Raw genomic sequence first — 23,133 nt, 5'->3', positions numbered from 1 at the left:
ATCTGCATCTTATGGTGTCAGACTACTGCTTTGTGCTAGAATTTTGGTGATCGTAGACCTAACTGTCTATGTACAACAACACATTGTCAGTCCTACACTTGGGTTTTAGTGTAGGATTTGTTTTAATTTATAAATTGAAAAAAAAATACAAGGCAACTATGCTTGTGTGTTGTAAATTCTTCCAATTTTGTGGTTTCATCCCTGTGCAGCTCATGTTGTGCACAAGGTGAGGTTATCATTCAGCTGCCATGGCCAGCATGCTCTCATGACTTGATTCCTATTCATGATGTATGGAATGTTTGAATGGCTTATTGCAGATGGTCTAACACTTTCTATGATGGATCCTGACATGGAAATTATTGTTCTTGATGACATGTGATATGTTCCTCTAGGCTCATTGACAGACGCAATGAATTCATGTCGTGTGGGTTGTGAAGCAGAGTTGACTGTTGACTATGAGTACACACTATGTTAGGAAACAATAATTATAACTATGCCGTGTATTTGTGAGGTGGTAAAAAATTGTATTTTAATATCTTCCCTCTTTTTCATCTACGCTTCCTCAGTGTTTATATTTTTTTACACCTCATTTCAGCATTCACCCTCTCCTGTTTATCATTTTGCTTCCATACTTCATCTCATTCTTAACTCCTTTAGAATTTGAAATCCTTAGTGTTAAAGATTTGTATTTGGTATCTGGTACCCCACCACCTTTCGTGCATCCAATATTTGACCCTTGATTGCAATCTCCTCCCTTCTACTTCAGAGAAAATGTTTGTTCAAAAAGCATTGTATGTTGTTGTAGATGACTTTATATCTTACAGGTCAAGTTGAGGGAGATGCCAGTTATTTCATTTTTATTAAACCAGACACTTTGTGATCTCGATCAGCTTTAGGTTATGAATGATCATGGTGGGGCAGAGATGATTAATGTTGGAGGGAAATTAACCAATTCATAGTCAAAGCACTGACTGTTTACTACAAAAACAAGATTCATATTGAGCTGACATAGCAATTTCATTGTTTACTTCTATCTTTCACATATATACTTACATTATGAGGCTGTTAGAGTGTAATAGATGGCAGAGTTTCCCTGCTGTTGTGTGATGTGTTAATGGTACACTTGTAGTAATGGTTTATTTCAGAGGGCAAGGCAGGAGAAGGGAAGCGTTGGTGTGATGAGAAAAAGGCACACAGAAGGTGGCTGTATAATATATAATAAATACTGATGTGTTCTGATGGTTATGTCAGACACTAATTGCAATGTTGTGTAGCCATTGTTTCACTAGTACTTTGCACATATCATTTTAAGTCAGTTATGGGAAGAATTGGAAAATTGCAGTGTGAAATTGTTTTATTTGATGGAGGCATGCTGCATCAAACTCAATGATCATATGAAATCTAGGTACTGTGTAACCTGTTTCAAGGATTTGTAATAACCAGTTTGTTACATTTAGGGCTCAGTGTATCAAAGAGAGACTTGGAACGTCTCTTTGAAAAATATGGTCGCCTCAAGGAAGTCTGGTTGGCCAAAGCTCCACCTTGCTTTGGTTTTGTAGTTTACCATGAGAAAGATGATGCCGAAGATGCTGTCAAAGCTACAAATGGAATGTAAGTTAAAATGTTAATAATTATAATAGGACTTGAGATATTTTGAGACTTTTTGTTCCATTATATCTCATTATTTTGTATTAGCCTTTGAATTTTAATTGTGCAATTGCCAGAACACTTCATGGCAGTCGTATTAGAGTCACCTTCGCTCGGCCAAGGACTCGTGGGAAAGGTCGCAGGGGATTTGATCCCAATATGCGCTGCTATCAGTGTGGAGATAAGGGCCATTTCTCCAGGGATTGCCCCGACACTCCATATGGATATAAACGACCACCATCCAGGTGCAGTAATAATTGTTTATGATGTTTACCCTTTTAAAATTCTTTCCTTTTCTGTTAATAGTAGCCTCTTAAAGTTAATGTACTGCAAAAAATGAAATAACCTTGCAGTTACATCTATTTGAATTAGAGATTTAAGTTGAGTTGGTAATGTCTTTTCACCCAGTAAATGAATTTCAGTACTCCAACTTTGTGGTACCTTGATTAAAATTTTTATCTGTGGTTGGTTTAAACTTCATGGCTACATACATTGTTTGGTTGTCGCTTCATCTTCTAAGATGCATTACACCTCTGAAGGCATAAGTGACGTGGAAGTTATTTGATTTCACTATCTCGAAACAGCAAACATTTTTGCATCTGTAAGAGTATTATTCTGTTTAAGCAATTTCAACAATGCTAGTGGGTGGTACTTATGCTTAGAGTATGCACAAGGGGAAATGCTGCTATTTGTTTGATTTTTCTTGTTTTAATGGAAAATGTGACACACACTAGACATTATTTGATAGATTAGAGAAATTTACTGACGGTAATCAAACCATTTTAAATAACGGTAGGACTGTGAGTTTCATTGCTGTGCAGGGGACCTTCTTAGTCTTGTTTGCAAGTAAATTTCACTTCTCATTTATACTCTGTTTCAAATCAGTTTTCATTTTCCAGCTATTTAGTTTCAGCATACAAGATAGCAGCAGTTTACTTGTGTCAGTGTGACTTAGTGTTCTTTAATTTGTTTAGATTCTTATGACATGTCTTCTGAAAATTTGGAACTTTCCTTATCAACATTTTGTGAAAGTTAACAGAGTGGTTGTGATTTTGTACATTTTCTTCCTTCTCTTTTTTCACACAAGCTCTGCACAGGCTATTTGTACAGTCTTCAGAGTAATTCATACAGAAAAGTTGCATGCTATTTAAACTCATGTTTACGGGGCTCCCAGCGCCAGGAATGAGATACCTGACTAAAGCTTATGGGTCACAGTATCTCATGCAAATAACAGTACCAGTGCAAGCAATTGTTATGGTTTTAATGGGAGAAAAATTGCATGCATGTTGAAGGCATATTCTATGCTACGAATGTAGCTCAGGCGGTTCGTAATTCCAAGAGTTCGACATTTGTATGGAGACTGAGCTGTGTTGAGCCATTTCAGCATGAAATCTGGCCGAATACCACATAATTTTAACAAATGAAAGAGTTATAGATATCTCCTCTTCAAAACAGCGACTGCAGACTGTATAACTGTGTTTTTCATAAATTTGGCGGTATTGTATAGGTATGTGAGTTTATGTATCCATAATTCCATAGCCCTTTCAGTGGAGGAGTTTTTAATTACTGTGTAGCTCAGAGGGAGGAAACAGGTGTATGCCTTAAGAATGCAGGAGGGAGGTGTGGCAGGTGCACAGGCTAGGCATGTAATGCTTGGGTACAGGAGCTGGTGAGATGCAGTTTACAATGAAGATGACATGGAAGTTTGAATTGGGAGGGGGTGGAAGGACAGAGAAAGGGTAAACTTCTGGATAGAGGATGTGGGGAGAGTGGGTTAACAGAGATTGAGACCAGGAGGATTATGGGAGTGAAGGATGGGCTGCAAAGGTAACTGCCATGTACATAGTTCAGAATAGCTGGTGCTGGAAGAGATGTTCAAGGTGGCACAGTTTGTGAACCAGCCATGTTGTGCTCAGCAGTATTGGTGGTAAACTTCATTCTTTTCTTGGTCAAAATTTGGTGGTGGCTATGCATTCTGATGGTTCTGGTGGAGGAGTGGGAGTGGCAAAATGATGGACCGTTAATGATGTGTACGTTGGGCTGGTAATGGAATAACGCTTCAGGAAGGTTTGGAAGCATTTTTGTTAGGTTGTTCGTCATTTCTGGGTATGATTACAGATAAACAAAACCTTGCTCACTTCCAGGGTGCTATTGGATGACCAAGGAAGTGCTGCTTTGCAGCTGATAAATGGGTATGGTGGGTGGAGTAGATGTGTCTGAAGATATGACATAGGAAATCTGTTTGCAGACAAGGCTGGGGGGGGAGGGGGGGTGTAGTGCCAGTCAGTGAAGGCCTTTGTGAGATCATCAGCTGGGCAAGGGAATTTTCAGTTTTTTCATTTTTCCAGTTTCAGCATTCTGTTGGCAGGAAAAAATTAGGCGGCGAAGTTCATACCTTACAGGTTAATATTCAAGTCTGGCCTACTGAGGCTACGGAAAACGGTACATAGTTGTCAATGAACAGTGAATGCAAAAGTGGAATTAACAACAGATAGTTCAAATGTAACAAATTATTTGAATACAGAGATACTCTTTAACAGTTTGGACAACTTAAAGTGTTGAAGTATGTTTGCAAACTTCTACTTCTTTTATGAGACGACTTGCTTGAGATGTTCGGCCAAACTTTCCTGCTGGCTGGCCTGCTGCTGCAAACTCTCTTTCGCTTCTCTGAAGTATGCTGCTAGCTACAGGAATTTCTTAAGACCCTTTCTGCTTATAAAAATAAGTAGACATACCAAATTTCATTTGCTTCAATTGACAATGTATATTTTAACTTCAGACATTTTACAAATTCCACACTCCACATAAATAAATACTGTTTCATAAGCCCCTTGTGTCTCCAAGCATTAGAAACAAAATAATTTACATAAGAGAGAAAGTTGGCTTAAAAACCATGTCCATTCTCAATATGAGATCAGAACACACATCTTCCCTTCTCCAAGGCTAAGACAAAAGTTTTTACTGTTACTATAACAATGGTCAAAACACAATTAGAACAGAGTAGCATAAACACTCCACAAGAAAATTCCAGGGGACTAGAAATTAGCTACAATAATACCCATTTACGAGACAGAAGTAACTGCGAAAACTACTGAGGTATCTTTCTGCTAAACATGGGATTTAAGACATGTTCCAATACTGTAACGCAGAGACGCACAGTAAATTGTTGAAAATATTGTGCTAGAAGAGCAAGTGGACCTGGTGCAGTTCAACCGCCTTGTCTACATTCTGCTCAAGACTCATTTACAACCTGCACACAGAAACGTGACATGCAGTAGGTAGGATTCCACTTTCTCGCACTCATATCTAAAATATCGTGCATTCGAGACAGTAGGAGGCCAAGTAGATCTAGAATTTACACAGAAATTCACGAATCACAACAATACCTGCACTGACAGCACCTGGTCTTAAAAATAAACACCAAAGTGACAGCATATACTTTATAAATGTTTTCAGAATAAATGCCACAATCCACATGTGGTTCTTACCAAGTCAAAACGAAACTGGAGATCAGCATAGCCAAAGCAACAGGAAATTTTTGATGCTGCTTATGTCACACCCACATACAAATGCACGTCCACAGCTAATGGGTGTGTTGCTTCTTAAATGTGGATGTGTCTAAGCACCTTCATTACACCTGACATCAATACAGTGAATGACAACAACAAATGTACAAGTATTACACAAATACAAATATTAGTGTCACATTTACCTGTAACATATTTGAACATAAGACAAGCATTTCATGTTCATGTTTGCATCTATGGCCAATGGGCACATAAAATTAAAATAGGGGCCATCAGAGCACCTTTATTAACCAGTGACATTTAATATAAAGTACAATGAAACAAATGAAAATCACATTTGTTGCTCCATTACAAATGTTGCATTATATGTGCAGAAGGTTGTCCTCCAAAAGTCTATGTACATCAGTTAAAAACAATACATAGGGTTTGTTTAGTCAAGAAGATTTGTAAAAAAAAAAACAGTTACGTAATCCTACTAAAACAGTGTCTCACCATACAGAATCCATCATGCCTGACCACATAGAAATTGCCTTTTCCTGTATTCAAAGTGCGTGTACATTCATGTGAGTCTCGTTATTGTTAATCACAGAGGACAAATAGTTAAATACTGATACTCAAAGCTTTTTACATAATTCTGAACAATTTTGTGTTACCGGTCATGAATGCTGCATGAACAGCATTTCCATGTAGTGCCTCTTTGATTACACCAGTCAGATACAAACATCATGACCTGACGTAATTTGCTCACTAGACATGCTAATTCAATTACAAATGCACTTAAGTGCTCTCCTAAGAAACATTGTTTCAAATTAATCACACACCCCAGGTTGACGTGGGGCTTGTAGTGACTTCTGTTTTTGTGATTACTTGGTCTCCTTAATACAGAGCACATGGGCAATATCACTTAATGTGAGATCTCCTCACCTACTCATGTGTTTAGTTATGCATGGACATTTCATTGAATGGCCGTGTAATGTCACCAGCGTCTTCATCATGCATTCTGGGATGCCAATGCCGTTTCCCTATAATTGCTAGATAGTAATGCAAAGATATTAACAGGCTCTAAGGTGTGTGTGGCATTAGCTCTAGGAGTAAATGGTTTATAAATAGTGTGTCCAGATGTCGTGCAAAAGTGCTCATGCATGGAGGCCGGACACAATGGCCTGATTTTTTAAATTTTATTTCTTTATTTCATTTTTAGTTGAGGGTATGTAGGTTTTTGAATGCAAGCAACGCCTAATGGCTTTTTCAAATTTTAATTACTGCAATAGGTACCCAGAATAGCATAAGATGATCTCACAGCAAATAAATAGTACATACTGCTCACTGTGTGACACACAACACAGTGTTTCATACAAGAGCACTTTGTAGTGGGTATTATGTCATTAAAAGGGTAATCCATAATTGGATATGCATGTCAAGCCAACAAATATGTTAGATCATTGTGGTTGAATTTGAAACAGTGGTTCACTGGAGAGCACTTATGTGCATTTGTAATTGAATTAGCATGTGTAGTTAGTAAATTATGTCAAGTCGTGATGTTTGTATCTGACTGGTGGTGTATTCATAGGGGCGCAATAGGGAAAAGATTGTTCATGTTGCATGCATGACCAGTAACGTAAAATTGTTTAGAATTAAGTAAAACGCTTGAGTATCTGTATTTTAGTATTCGCCCACTGTGATTTACTGCAACAGGGCTCGCACAAACGGATACATACAGTACAGGAAAAGGCGATTTCAGTGTGGTTGTGCATCACGAGGTATCATAAATGATTCTGTGCCATGAGACACTGTTTTAGTAGGACTATGTATCTGCTCCTTACAAAACTTGTTGGCTAAACAAATGATATATATTGTTTTTTAAATATTTTATGTACATAGATTATTTATGTATGTAGAATTTTTGAAGACAATCATCTATATGTATGATGCATAATGTGTGATGGAGCAACAAATGTGATTTTTACTTGTTTAATTGTACATTATATTAAATGTCACTGGTTAATAAAGGTGCAGTGATGGCCCCTATTTTAATTTTGTGTGCCCATTGGCCATTAATGCAACAAGAACATGAAATGCTTGTCTTATGTCCAAATATGTTACAGGTGAATGCGACACTAGAATTTGTAGTTGTGTAATACATGTACATTTGTTGTTGTCGTTCACTGCATTGATGTCATGTTTAATGAAGGTGCTTAGACACATCCACATATAAGATGCAACACACCCATTAGCTGTGGACTTGCATTTGTATGTGAGGTGTGACGTTAGCGGCATCAAAAGTTTCCTGGTGCTGTTGGCTATGTTGATCTCCAGTTTGGTTTTGACATGGTAAGAGGGTCATTCCATATCAAATCACCCAATAAAAAATAAATTTTACACCCAACTCCTTAGATTTTCATGAAATTTGGCTCAAATGGTTCTAATACCATCCTGACAACACCTTTAAATTTTTTTGCTGTTTCTCTTAATAGTTTTTTTTATAAATTTTTAAAGTTTTTATGTTTTGCGTTTTCCGAACCTTCGGAAATGGTGAATTTAATTTGTATTCAAAACTTTAAAATTGCTTATCTTAAAAACTCTTTTAGATAACATCATGAATTTGTGCAGCAAGTTTAGTTATTATACATATTTGAAGATAAAAATGATACTATTAAAATATATTAATATTTTCTATGAAAAAAAATATTTTTTTTAACGGATGTTTTGTTTTATAAGAATTGCGATATCTAGAGTCTCAGACCTGATAGAATGCTCAAATTTGTTTTAATTTACTCTTAAACATATGGGCTACTTGATAAAACGAAAATAATGATGGCTTTTTAACATGTTTATTAATTATAGTAGATTACATTAGAATTATGTACAAAGATAGTGTACTTACGACACTTATGTATAACCCAACTGATTGCTTGAAACATTGAATTTTTTGAGTAATTTTGTCTTTTTAATAAACATTAATGCTGATTCAAACTGTTTTTCCACTTCATCCAAGAGCTTTCAGTTCTTTTGATACAGTCTTTTTTGAAGTAATACATTCTTCCAGTGCCGCTTGATTGAGGTGCGTCTACTACACAGACTATGTGCTCCAAAGGCACTATGCAAGAGTCTTCTTTTTCAGGCCAATAAAATGATGCAGCTAGTCCTGAAGGATGTAGAAATAGAATTTCTGCATCTTCTTCATCATTGAATATTGTTTTTACCAGTCCAAAGTACCAGTTACCATCATAATTTGCAGCCACGTAGCTATTTATGGATGGTTCAACACGAACCCAATCAGAAGAAGAATGGAAAGAAAAGACTAAGGAGGGTTTTACAGTATCTGTAGTCCTTCTAATTTCAAGGTTGTTTGTTGGAAGTGGTTTGAAGTTATGAAAACTTCTTGTTCCAGGAATGGTTCGGGTTGCTGAAAAACGTTTTTCTAGTTTTAACCATAGCAAATCAGCTTCTTTTTTGTCAATAAAGTGAAAATGAATGTTTTTAATATTTTTTCACAAAACTTGTACACATCGATTGCTGTCATTATTTGTTCTTCGTCTGAAAGCTGTAGACTGGCTCTCCTTAAAATTCTTTTAATAGTTCCTCCTAGGCCATCACAAATTGACTTCCCAGACTTGTTGCAAAAAAAGAGTGTTGGGCTTTCAAATTAAAGTCTATCAAGTGTTCAGTCAATTTTTTAAAACTGTTTCTATTTTTGTACTGCCCAGCACAACCATCTGTAAAGTAGTGAACTGAGTCAATGTCAGTATGATGTAATGACAGCCATTTTGTAATTTCTTTTTGTACAAAATTAACAAAACCAGTGTCATGTTCTTGGTCATCACTAGTAAAACAGTGGTTGGAAACAAAAACATTGTTTTCCTCATTTCTTAGAAAAACTCCAACTGGGTGTAGAGTACAACCACCTCTATTCCAATGGTAACTTTGGATCTCATTTTGTATAACAAAGGAATAATTTTCACTGAAATCCATCACAATAATTGCTGTTTTGGGTGGTGGGTCTTCTTTCAATCTTTTAAAGGCTGCTGATTGGGATTTTGCTATAAACGAGTGCGGGGTGAGCTTTTCCAGTGACCTAACCAATAAAGAAATGTAGTCTTCAACACTGACAGGCTGTTTGATCATTTCTGCCCTGTCTGTGTTAACCCACTGACTGATTACAATTTCTTCTTCTAAATCATAATCTTCACTTAGTTTAAGTACTCAGTTAGTGCAGTATTTGCAGGACAGCTGTCACAATGATGTAGCATGCAGTTTTGGTTTTCCATGTTGCACACAAGCATCTTAATTAGGTCTTTATAAGATTCTTCAGTTTTCACAGCATCCAGTAATAGTTTAACATTCTGGAGGATACTGCATACACATACAGTGTGTGTGCCTGCAGCACCAGCAAGGATACACCATTTAGGTCTCAAGAAACAAAATTTTGAAAATCCTACTTCTACCTCGGGATTATCCCATTCGAAAGAATAATAGAGTTCTCTCAAGTTACACAAAATGAGTCTTTTTTGCATGTACACATTTTTTGTACACTTACTTTGTCTTTTGTTCCAGGTAGCACTCTGGAACTTTCATCCTTTTCATAAAAATCTGTCACAAGTCTTACTGTATTTTCAGAAAGAGTTTTACCTTTTTTGGACCAGGAGTTTCCAAAATACCCTTTTCAGATTTTAGCTTTCTAGCTTGTCGCACCATGTACTCACTTACATTAAATTCTTTCATCACTTTATTTTGACTCCAAGAATCTGGAGCCATGGTTAGAATCTGGATTTTTCTAGACCTCCCAACAGATGAAATCTTCTCTTTCATAAGAGAAATCATTACATCAAATTTCTTTGCTTTCTCAACCACACTTGTATCTTCTTCGTCATCATCAGAACTTGGTGCATCATATTTTAATGCTTTTGAAACTGCCTTTTATGCAGTCTTTTCAATACTGCTAACCTTCCTTTTAAAGTAAGACCCTTTACTTTGTTCTGACAAGCCATGAAGCTTTATCGGTGTTAAACCTAAATTATCAAGAGCAATGTTTGTTTGTACGAGGGATTCATTTCTGGATTCCAATGATTCTAATTCAACCATGACTTCATCATCTGTTTCACTTTCATTGACTTCAACTCTTAATTTTTCCTCACAAAAGTTACAGCATGTTGAGCAAAGCTTTTGTCCAGGTTTTATGCTAATATTTTTTGTCAGTAATTGTTTATAAAGATCCAAGCCTACACTTCAATGATTTTTTGATGGGCTTTTTGTGTTTTTTTAGTGGGTTTACACATGTTGTTTGATACTTACCAAAAACATTTAAAAAGTAGTACCTGTGGTGTGAACATATATTCTTAAATTTACACAGATTAATTCCAGATCGTAAGTGGATCAAATCTTTTTCTTCCTCACTCAATTCAGATACTGGTTTTAACTTTTTTGAAGGTGTGTAGGTTGTTTGGAAACAGTCAGATTTTTTAAATAACACTACGCTACAGGTTTGAATATCTGACATACTGATTTCACTTTGGTCTTATTACTATTCTGGTTACTTTTATAGGGTATTGGAAAAGAATCTCTGTAAACTAAGTAACAGTACTTACTGAAAGTTCGAATAAACTTAATAAAATACTATCCAAGCACTATTTAACACTGTAATAATTTTTTACTTCAAAACATAGGAGTAACAAAACAAAATCCAAGCGTACATTGTTACTCCAAGAAGACAAAAACTTATTTTCGGTGTCTAAGTCAATTGGTACTTTTTATTTTTAAAATATTATTTGAAAGCAAGGCATTTGAAAGCAAGCTCTTGTGTATGAAACCCCAGTATAAGATGGGTACAGAATGTACATACCCATGTTGTGGAAGGCTGTGAAGCACTATTCAATTCCCCAAGGATACTACAGCGCATCAGGCATTCAATGCAATGATGGGTTGATGCACGTATCCTTGCAAACAGATGGCATACTGAACATTTCACTTGGGGAAGCTTTTCATACTGTGCTCACATATTCATATCCTTTATGTTTCCCATGGTTAATGTGGTGGTGAAGAGAAGTAGAAAATGAGCTCCAGCATGAAAATAGTGTTTCTGGACCCGTGTCCAATAACATATTTTCTTCTTCTATATGTGAGGAATGTTTCTTGAAAGTTTGGCTATACCTTTCTGTTATACCCTGTATATTAATTACTTTGACTTACCTGCTAGGCATCCATAAATTAAATATAAAAATAATAATGCAGAAATGAAACTGAATAGGCAAGTGAGAGGAAATACAATTAAAGTGAGTAAATGAATTCTGTACTAGATTAGTAGAATTATTGGTATCAGGCATCTAATGGATATAAAACAAGAACCACAGTGGCCAAGCAAATATCCAGAAATAAAGTAATTTATTTGACACAAATTTTAAGCAATGGAAACATTGACAGGAAGGCCGAATCCTGTATTGACAGTAAAACCATTGATCATACACCAAAAGAATGAAATATAAAAGGGATATTAATAAAACACAGAAAAGGGAAGTTAAGAGGCCATTCTGAAAAATTATGCCTCTGAATTTTTAATATGAAAAACCTCAATTAAAAAAAAAAAAAATAAAGCAAATGTTATTAACACTCTGTATCTCTATTCTCCATATCAACCTATTTATGTCTCAACATAGTCGCCCTGGTGATGAACACATTTCTTCAAATGAGAGACCAGTTTGTTGATACCATCGCTGCAGAACGTTTGTTGATAGAGCCACAACTTCACCTCTGCTTGCACTGCTTCGTCATTGTCAAAGTGAAGTCCTTGAAGGTGTTCTTAAAGTTTTGGAAACAGATGAAAATTGGATGGGGACGAATTAGAGACTTCATGAAGACTGATCAATGACAATGATTTCAAGGCATCAGATTTTTGCGGATGTCACAGTGCTCATGTGTAGTCTGCCATTGTCGTGCAGAAGGAGATGGTGTTCCACATGTGGCCCAACTCTTCAAATTCGAAATTCGATTACAGTACGCTGTTTCTCAGGCACCAACATAGTTATGTTAAACATCACCATGTTACACACTACAATTCGCAGCAGTCTAGTGAGAGAAAGAATAAAGATCTAGAATGTTAATTACAGTTGTTTTATTGTAAAAACTTCAAGAGTTTTGACAAAAAAAAAATTCAGAGTCACTTCCCAGCACACCCTTGTAAGTTAACTAGGCACTTGTTTATCATAGCAATTTCATAAAGGAACTCGTGGAAGAAGGAATAAAATTGAAGAAAAGAAAATCAAGAAACAGGCTTGAAACAATTATACTGCAAATTGTGGAATGAGCTGAAGCTCTACAACCAAATGGTGGAGGTAGATAGAGTGGAAGTTGGCTGCATGAACAAGTTGTTGTCTTTAGTAAATGATAAAATTCCTCTTATGAAGCTTGTTTAGGTACCAGCTTAGTCAGTTAGTGTCAGATTTTCCATAGTACCTTAAATGAATTTTTTCTGTAACATCAAAATCTTTCATTTGTCAAAGATGCTGCCTGAAATCATTCCATTTAGTATTGAGAATTATTTGTATGTTGCAGTGCACTGTGATTAATTAGATTTGTTTTAACCTTGCTAAAGGAATGACTGTGAGTTCATTTACTGACTTCTAAAGGAGTTGTGTGGAAGCATATTGATTTCTATTGTGGCATTCCAGAATTCAGTATGGAACCTGCTAATATGAAATTTCCATTTGATAATTCATGAAATAGGGAAAACTGGAAAACGAATTGGAATGTGAACACTGTAGTAGGATCTTTATTAGCAGTTGAACTATTACTTTGCTCTTTGCCCCTTGGTAATAATATTTAGTGAGAATTAACAGGCGACTTGCATTCTAGTAACTCGTGAGTAAAGTATTAGGTTGGTGCTTATGTTCGTAGGATTTTTGTTTTGTATTTTGGTATTCAATTTGCTGTAGGTTTATTTATTGCTTCATTTTTTATTTGTAGCTCACTGTTGCTATTTGTGTGTACATATCGTCACATTTTCATTAGGAGATGGTGAGTGAAGCTGTGGACGCCAGAAAAATAAGTGTCAAATGGAGAAATCGAACATTTCCAACATATCCTTTTGTTCAAGTTTGATAGAGAGGTGACAGCAACAGAGGGAGCCAGAAACATTTGTGCTGGTGTGGGAAGAATGCCAGAGCATGACAAGAAAAAGGTTTTCGCCTTTTAAAGAGAATTATTTTGATATTAGTGACACTCTGTGTTCAGGAATACCTTCGGGGTTTGATGATCATTTAAAAGCATTAATTCACACTGATCCAAGTCAGTCCCCATGTGACCCATGTTTATGTTTAGTGATTTTGCTGTTTCCACTTCGTTTACAGCTCTCTTGTCAAATGGAAACAAAATGGATTTCTATGGTCGGGAGCCATCAAGTGAATTAAAATACATTCCCATAATTATGGAAGGCTAAAATATTTTAATAGTATAAATTTTCTGATTTTATTGTATTTCCAGACTTTTGGCAGTCGGGCATTAGTTGCCCTGCAGAACAATGAAGTTATTTCTCTCTCTTTGCTAAAGAAGTTTGACTTTTATATATCTTTTCCACAGAAGCAATCAGTTTATTTGATACAATATTGGCGAGTGTCAACTGTTATTTCAAGTGCACATTTTTATCTTCTGGTACACATGGTATTATGCCAAAATAAAGAACCAAAATAAGATAATACAGTACTGGTACTCCAAGAAAAATTGTATCCAGGAAACCACACTGAAAATCTTAATATCAGGTTGGGTCCCACTTCTTTGTGAATCTGGACATATGAATGTTCACTTTAAGGTGAATTATGCATTTCAATATGGTTTACGAAATTCTGATGCTCTTGGAGTAATCTGACGTCCTGGTTCATTTATGACGTAATATGAGATCACTTCATGCTATAACATACGAACATATGGGCTTCCTACGTCATTGTAGCTACGCACACACTGTAATGCCGTTTTCTTTGGCTCTCTGACAAATGCTGAAATGAGTTCTAAGAGGTCACAGGAAAAATATTGTAAATGGTGGTTTGAAAAGCGTTACTTTCAAAGTAAATTTCTTTTGACACAAGATGAATTAAGTTACATGTGCGAACGTGCTTTGAATTTATTCAATTACAGAACGTTTTGTTCTCATTTAAAACCAGCCACTTAGAAGAATTTTGAACCCAGAAGACCAAACATTAATGTCATGATTTAAAATTTTACTGGCACGTTTGTCTGATGTATCTTAAAGTGTATCACAAGCAAAAGAAGACCAATATTATATGTGAAAGCTTAACTTCCGTTATACCTGTACTATGTAAATTAATTTAAAACATTACCTTTTCCTGTTTGTGTGTTCGCACCACTAAACAATGATGTTGCTATTGGCTAACTACATCATATGTCCTATGCTCTGAATGTCTGCTATCATTGGCTGGTGAGGAAATGTGACATGAGCTGCGATTGGTTTACAAAAGCACATCACAACCTTGATTTCAATGCTTCAGAAACTAACATGCTGTGCTTGGTGGAATTCAAATTTCATAATACTAAAGTATGCAGCGTATCGTAATACGAAAATATGCAGTGTACATGCTGCTGTGCATCAAAGATCTTTGCAAAACGCGTTTTTTTCTGGGGTTTGTTTTCTAAAGTGCCGGGATGTTTTATGCTGACTTATAAAACCTTAACTACTCAAAGGATTGATAAGTTTTACGGTTCCGAGGGAAAATATAGTATCACTCAACACGAAAGAAGTGTATTTTCAACCGGAGAAAAAATGTGTTTTTTAACTGGGAGATCTGGGAAAAAAACGGGGAATTTTTTTTCCTTGTCCACGTATACACCCTGTAGAAACAAGAGAGGAGAAAGACTAATTGGGTTCTGCAGTAAATTTCAGCTAGTAATAGCAAATTCTCTATTCAAAAATCACGAGGGGTGTTGGTATAATTGGAAACGACCAGGAGACACAGGAAAATTTCTGTTAGATTACATCATGGTCATGCAGAGATTGCTTAATCAGATATTCGATTGTAAGGCGTACCCAGGAGCAGATATAGACTCAGATCACAATTTAGTAATGATGAAGAGCAGACAGAAGTTTGGGACAAGTCAGGAACAGTCAGTGTACAATGAAATGAGATACGGAAGTACTAAGGAATGACGAGATATGCTTGAAGTTCTCTGAGGCTGTGGACAATGCGATAATGAATAGCTCAGTTGGTTGTACAGTTCGAGAGGAACGAACACCTTTAAAGAGGGTAAACGCAGAAGTTGGAAACAAAACTGTTGATACAAGTGAAGCAACTACGAAGAAACCATGGATAATAGGTGAAATATTTCAGCTCATCAACAAAAGGAGGTGGTACAAAAATGTTAAGGAAAATTCAGGAATACAGAAATTCAAGTCAGTTAGGAATGAAATAAATAGGAAGTGCAAGGAAGCTAAGGTGAAATGGTTTCATGAAAAATGTGAAGGAACTGGGAAAAAAAATTGTTGGAAGGACGGATTCAGCATATAGGAAAAAACAATCAGTCCGTGTCAGTGAATTTACGATAAAGCAAAGCCATTAAGGAAAGTAAACATGAAGCAGCACCAGTCGCTCAGTCTTCATTCATTGACAAGAGTTTTGAACTAACTGCAATCATTACCAAGTTATAAAAGGCTTCTACATCTGTAGAAGTATAGGCATCAGAATTTTCAAGCCCATATGCATTCAGTGTAACTTCTGCTGCTTCATGTTTTTTTGAGATATGTGTACATTTTCTGTAATATGACGTCAGATCTTATGGTCGCGGAAATTGTAGTAGCAAAATAAATGCATAGGTTCAAGAAGCAGGGAGTGTAGATAGTAATAGCATACACTCCAGTAGTGTTATAAATGGAGCACTGCTATATGCTACACATTTGTGTGTGTGTGTGTGTCACGGAAGTGCCCGCTTAGAACAAGTAGAGTAGCAGGATGTACACTATACCAGTCTTAGATGCTCATGACACTTCACTAACAGTATCCACAGAACTACTTTCCTCGGTGATGTCTGTATTTTCCACAGTTGTGTCTGTTCATTCGGTGTCTGCTGTAACATTCAGAGATGATAATGCCAACCCTTCGTCCAAATTTGATCCAGTTTATTTTATTTTAAGTTTCCTCATCAGGGCCAGCAGACTGGGTGACACTCAGCGTCTATATACTAGCAGCAAAGGCATTCACCATTAGTTTTTCAAGTTAGAAAGCAAGATGCTTGACTTAAGACTATGGATCTTATTCTGTGCAATAATTTAGACCAGTTCTGTACGATGTAGAGCTCAGGTAGTGGACAGCAGTATGAAGAGAACCATTTTCTTGCAAAATTTTGTCGGTGGAATAAAAAGGAAGAGATTGGTGCCCTGAATTAATGTAAAAGTTTGGCGTTCCTTGCCTCTGTGTATTTTTAATAATTTTTTTTTACATTTCTAGTTGCATGTTGAAATTTGATTTGTTCCATATCTAAAGACTTTAGTGAATCTGAATCATTTCATGTTTCCTATTTGCTTCTGTGTATGGAAGTTGTGTTTCTGTGCTTATTTATTTATTTATTTACTCGTCAAGTTCAGTAGCACCAAATTGAGAAGCAAATCTCCAAGGTCATGGAACGTGTCAGTACATGCAATACAACATAAACGTAATAACAGATAAAAATAAATGTTCATGAACCTTAAAAAATTCAGTCCGTAAGTTTAAGTAAACGCTATCAGCAATACAATAAAAATCAGCTTAATTTTTCAAGGAACTCCTCGACAGAATAGGAGTGACCCATGAGGAAACTCTTCAGTTTTGATTTGAAAGCGTGTGGATTACTGCGAAGATTTTTGAATTTGAGTGGCAGCTTATTGAAAATGGATGCAGCAGTATACTGCACACCTTTTTGCACAAGAGTTAAGTAAGTCCAATCCAAATGCAGGTTTGATTTCTGCCGAGTATTAACCGAGTGAAAGTTGCTTGTTCTTGGGAATAAACTAATATTGGTAACAAGAAATGACAATAAGGAATATACATATTGAGAGGCCAATGTCAAAATACCCAGACTCGTGAACAGAGGTCGACAAGAGGTTCATGAACTAACACAACTTATTGCCTGAACCGCCCGTTTATGAGCCAAAAATATCCTTTTAGAATGGGAAGAGTTACCTCAAAATATAGTACCATAGGACAATAGCAAATGAAAATAAATAAAGTAGACTAATTTTCATGTTGAACGATCACTCACTTCTGATACCGTTCGAATAGCAAAAATGGCAGTATTAAGTCTTCGAACAAGATCTTGAACGTGGGCTTTCCATGACAGCTTACTATCTATCTGAACACCTAGAAATTTGAACTGTTCAGTTTCACTAATCATATGCCTGTTCTGTGAAATTAAAATGTCATGTTATGTTGAATTGTGTGTTAGAAACTGTAAAAACTGAGTCTTACTGTGAATTAGTGTTAGTTTATTTTCTACAAGCCATGAACTGAGGTCATGTACTGCACTATTTGAAACCAAGCCAGTGTTGCACACAACACCCTGTACTACCAAGCTAGTGTCATCAGCAAACAGAAATATTTTACAGTAACCCAGAAGACTAGAGGGCATATCATTTATATAAATAAGGAACAGGAGTGGCCCCAACACTGATCCCTGGGGCACCCCCTACTTGACAGTACCCCACTCAGACCCCACATCACAGCCATTATCAACATTGTGAATAATGACTTTTTGCTGCCTGTTGCTACAGTAAGAGGTGAACCAATTGTGAGCTACTCCCCGTATTCCGTAATGGTCCAACTTCTGGAGCAACACAATCAAATGCCTTAGTTAAGTCAAAAAATATGCGAAGTGTTCGAAACCTTTTAACACATCCAGTACCTCACAGAGAAAAGAGAATGTAGCATTTTCAGTTGTTAAATGACTTCCAAAGCGGAACTGTACATTTGATAGCAAATCATGTTATATAAAATGATCAGTTATCCTTATATACACAGCCTTTTCAATAACTTTTGCAAACACTGATGGCATAGAAATAGGTTTAAAATTATCTACATTATCCATTTCTCCCTTTTTATAAAACGGCTTTACTACTGAGTACTTTAATCGCTCTGAAAACTGACCATTCCTAAAGGAAAAATTACAAATATGGCTAAATACAGGGCTAACATGTGCAGCACAGTGCTTTAATATTCTGCTAGACACTCCATCGTAATCATGAGAGACCTTAGTCTTCAGTGATTTAATTATTGACTCGATCTCCCTTTTGTCTGTATCACAAAGGAGTATTTCAGACATCAATCTTGGAAAGACAATTGCCAAGAAAGTTATATGATTTCCTGCAGAAACTAAATTTTTATTTAATTCACCAGCAGTGCTCAGAAAATGATTGTTAAATACTGTACATATATCTGATTTATCAGTAACAGAAATATTTTTACTGCAAACTGACTATATATCGTCGATCTTGTGCTGCTGACCACACACTTCCTTCACAACAGACCATATGGTTTTAATTTTATCCTGTGAATTAGCTATTCTATTTGCATACCACATACTCTTTGCCTTCCTGACAACATTTTGAAGCACCTTACAATACTGTTTGTAATGGGCTACTGTAGCTTGATTGTGACTACTTCTAACATTTTGGTATAATTCCCGCTTTGTTCTACATGATATCCTTATCCCACAAGTCAGCCACCCAGGCTGCCCATTACTGCTGGTACCCCATTTAGAATGTTCTAATAGAAAGCAACTTTTAAAGAGCATGAGAAATGTGTTAAGGAAAGCATTGTATTTATCATCGATGTTATCGGCACTGTAAACATCCTGCCACTCTTGTTCCTTGACAAGGTTTAAAAAACTCTCTATTGCTGTTGGATTAACTTTCCTACATAGTTTGTAATTAAATGTGACCTTGGTTTGAGTACAAAAGCCTTTTAGGGTTAAAATTTGTGCATCATGGTCTGAAAGGCCATTCACACTTTTACTAACAGAATGTCCATCTAGTAATGAAGAATGAATAAAAATATTGTCTATGGCTGCGCTACTGTTCCCCTGCACCCTAGTTGGAAAAAACACAGTTTGTCAAATCTTATGAATTTAGGAGATATACCAGCATCCTTTTTCTTGCACCATCATATACAAAATTTATATTGAAGTCGCCACATATAACTAGTTTCAGGTACTTCCTGCAAAGTGAATCAAGAACCCTCTTCAGCTTGAGCAGAAATGCTCTGAAGTCGGAGTTAGGGGACCTATAAACAACAACAATTAGAAATTTAGTTTTACTAAATTCAACTACCGCTGCACAACATTCAATTATCTGCTCAATGCAGTGTCGTGATACACCTACGGACTCAAATGGAATACTGTTTTTTACATACAGAGCCACTCCCCCACCCCGCAAGGAACTCCTTGAGAAACAGCCAGCTAATCTGTAGTCTGGTAAAGGAAGCCTCTGAATTGTCAAATTATTTAAGTGGTGCTCTGATATACCAATAATTTCATAGTCAACATCTATAAGCAGTTCACTAACTTTATCTCTAATACCTCTTATATTTTGATGAAATATGCTAATTCCTTCTCTACTTGGAAACATTACATCCTCGGAAGGTGAGCCCTTAGTTAGAGGGGCTTCCTTTAGCAGGTATACCTATCAGCTGTCTTCAATCTAAAAAAGATGCACCTCTAACACCAACTGCTACAGGAATTTTTCCATGAGTGACACCACCACCACCACCACCACCACCACCACCACCACCACCCACTACACTGTCACCTATAAGCTTAGCCAGCATCCCCTTCCCATACCTGTTGAGGTGCAGGCCATACCTAGTGAAACCCGATCTACTGATAGACCCAACTGGCACCACTGAGATGTGACCCATGCCCTCTGCCATCAGCATCCTCTCCAGCCCCACGTTAACTCGCCTAACAGCCGCATTAAGGTGAGGTCGATCATGACGCTGAAACAGTTGCACGAAATGCACGTTAGTGCCACCAGTTTGAGTAGCTATCTTTACCAGGTCACCACCAACATCTTATTTCCCGTCCCTATCAAGACTGTTCCCTGCTCCACCCACTATCACTACCCGATCCTCCTTCATAAAATTCCTACATAACTCGCCTATGCTGTCAGTCACCTGAGCCAACCACGCACTGGCTTCACAATGCTGGTGACCTGGTACTCACTCCCCAACGCTTCCTGCAACTGCTGGCCCACACCTCTTCCGTGGGAACTACCTAGCAGCAGAACCTTCTTCTTTCTGCTAGACTTTGCAACTAACGTAGGCCTCCTAACTGCTGAGGTCTGCTGCATGTTCCCTACATCTACAACTACACAAGGCTCCTCTCTACTCGACTCTGACAGTTGGTCATATCTATTGCATGTACGTAAAGTAAAACTGTCTGAATACCTCCTCTTCCTAGCTGCCTCCTTGCCAACTGCCAGTTCCAATTCCCTACCACCCTTCACCCTCGTCAACCTATGTAGTTCCTTCTTTGCGCATTGTAACTGCAGCTGAAGGGCACAGATCTTACGCTCCTGCTCCTCTATCAACTTATTTCTACTACAGATTCTGCATTCCCAGGAGAGGATCTCTCTAAAATGACCACTGGCTTCCCCACTGCATTCTCCCCAATGAAAAAAAAAAACTTTGAACAAATCCCACACCATAACCCACTACTCACAAACTTACAACAGAGCCCATACTTCTCACTCATGGTAAAATTTTACAATTACTGAAAAAACTATACGTCTACATTACCAAAGTTCAGTTACACCAGTAGAACTATATAAGAACTAACAATAATGGTCTCGAAATTCTCTGCCTATTAAGAAAGCAACTACTCGTATTAATACTACTACACCACAACTAATACCAATACAAACAAATTTTCACAAAATTATTAGCTAAAACCAAAAAATTCAAACGAACACTGGAACACTAAGTGAAGTTAAAACACTAAATGAAAATGTTACTGAAATACTTCACTAGAAACAATAATAAACATCGGTTGAATACTAAAGCATGAAATTTACTAAACGTCTTCGACACACAGAAAACTCTAAAGAAACACAGAGAGCGAACGATTAAAGAAGTTTAAAAAGTCATTATTTTGCCACAAACGGCTCACACACCACTGAAAACTATTAAATGTAATATCTATATTACAGAGCACAAATAAGTTTGTCAGTACTTAGCTTTATAACCACTACAGCTGCAGTGCATGCCACAAAATGTAAACACACTACTGAGGTGCGAGGCTTAGATGAATGACGCAAGCATTCTCACGAATAATAGACCACTCCAGTCAATAACACAGGAAGAAGGACTGAGATTAATGGAAAGCCACTAATAAGTTACTTTTGCGTCAAATATTAACACATATAAAACTTTAAAATATGTAAATGAAGTCTAAAATTTTATAAAACAGTAATGAGCAATTTCAAAGCAGTGCAGACACACCAAAGATCTGTGGATGTGTATCACACAGATGACCTAAGTATGCTTAATTGTGTTGACAGTATTCGCAATTTCTTCATATCATGAAGTGTATTTTGCTGTTATGGTGGCAGAACATCCATTTCGTGTGATCCACTTTGGGAAAGATCATTGAATAGGTCATTCTATGGTTTTCTGAGTAGTTGAATTTCTTCTTGAAAAACTCTATTTAAAGCTCATCAGACATGACTGGCCACATGATTGCCCATGGGCACCAGGGGGCAGTAATACCCCATATTCAAGAATACTAGTTCCAGGAGAATCTGTTTTGCTAAACTGGTGACATCAGTGCAGAGACAATTACATCAAATAGTTGGAGCCATGGCTAGTACTAGCCCGTAGGTCAGACTAGCATTTTTACAGGCTAACAACACTAAATTCAGTGGAAATTGAAGTGCTAAAAACATTTGTACAGTTAATATTGAATAAAGGAAGACATAATTTGCCACAATGAGATTTAATGCATTTGGATAAGCTAATGAAGCAGGGGATGTGCTCAGTCTTGCTCAATAATATTCCGCTTACTCTGGTATTGCTGTTATCAGCTTATTCTCTGTATGCATTTGGGGTAAGGGGGTTTCAAATCTCTGAGGGCATCCTGAATTAAGTTTGCCTTGACTTAATCACTTGAGGTAAAAGGTAGGGTAGGTTGTTTGACTTTCTCTAATGAATATCTTTCCTCATTACTGCCCAGTGGAATGTTATTCTGTAACTTTTTTATTTTTCCATTCCTTATAATTGTTTCAGTGAATGTAGGTTGCAGTAGTTGAGGAGGTTTGCTCAGAATAGAAATAACATGGAGAGCTGCATCAAACCAATCTTTGGACTGAAGAGCACAACAGCAACGTACTTTTGTCTTGTTATTAACATGACGAGTGGCAGAGGGTCAAAACAGTGTGTTCCTACTTTAATAATAGATGGATTTGACAAAATTTTGGCTAGAGTGCACTTGATGTGAGGAATTTTATTTCATCAAGGCATATATACAAGATTAACGTACCAGTTTCTTGAGTTGTTAGTTCGACATATTTACGGACCAGTATCATTTTACCAAACCAGTTATTGAATAATAATAGATGGATCCATTCACAGGTAGCGTGTAAATGTATTGTCGTACACAAACATGATTAATGACAACAAATACATTTTTTTATTAAATTTCTTGAATATACATTACAACTGGGTTTAAGGTTGTACTATGGCAGTAGCTATGTAATTACTTTCTCTTGACTATATGTGTATAATGATGTATACAGATCATGAACATTCAAATGACTTACATAAGAGTCTACAGGACACAGCAAGCAGATCTATTATTTTGTGCCGTGGAATGAAATTTTAAGTTGACCATGTAATTCTTATGCAACTGATTATTCCTTCCTGTCCATCTCAGTGACCACGCTGTTTGAAATTTTAAACCCCAGCAAATATATATTAAATAAAATTAAACCAAACCGTAGCTA

General features: G+C 36.7%; 1 protein-coding gene across 2 annotated transcripts in view; it reads left to right on the top strand.

The window, feature by feature from the left end:
• LOC126092148 (serine/arginine-rich splicing factor 7-like) overlaps positions 1-23,133 on the top strand; it is a 38,285-nt gene that overhangs the window by 9,236 nt on the left and 5,916 nt on the right. For both annotated transcript variants that reach the window (XR_007521306.1, XM_049907617.1), the window contains exons 3-4: positions 1,458-1,611; positions 1,725-1,892. Coding sequence is in view for 1 of the 2 variants with exons in the window: in XM_049907617.1 (XP_049763574.1) it covers positions 1,458-1,611; positions 1,725-1,892 (322 nt within the window). In the remaining variant the exon portion in view is untranslated. The remainder of the gene's footprint in view (positions 1-1,457; positions 1,612-1,724; positions 1,893-23,133) is intronic.

This window comes from Schistocerca cancellata, chromosome 7 (genome assembly GCF_023864275.1).
Source record: "Schistocerca cancellata isolate TAMUIC-IGC-003103 chromosome 7, iqSchCanc2.1, whole genome shotgun sequence".
NCBI lineage: Eukaryota > Metazoa > Arthropoda > Insecta > Orthoptera > Acrididae > Schistocerca > Schistocerca cancellata.
This window is presented reverse-complemented; position numbering and strand designations above follow the sequence as displayed.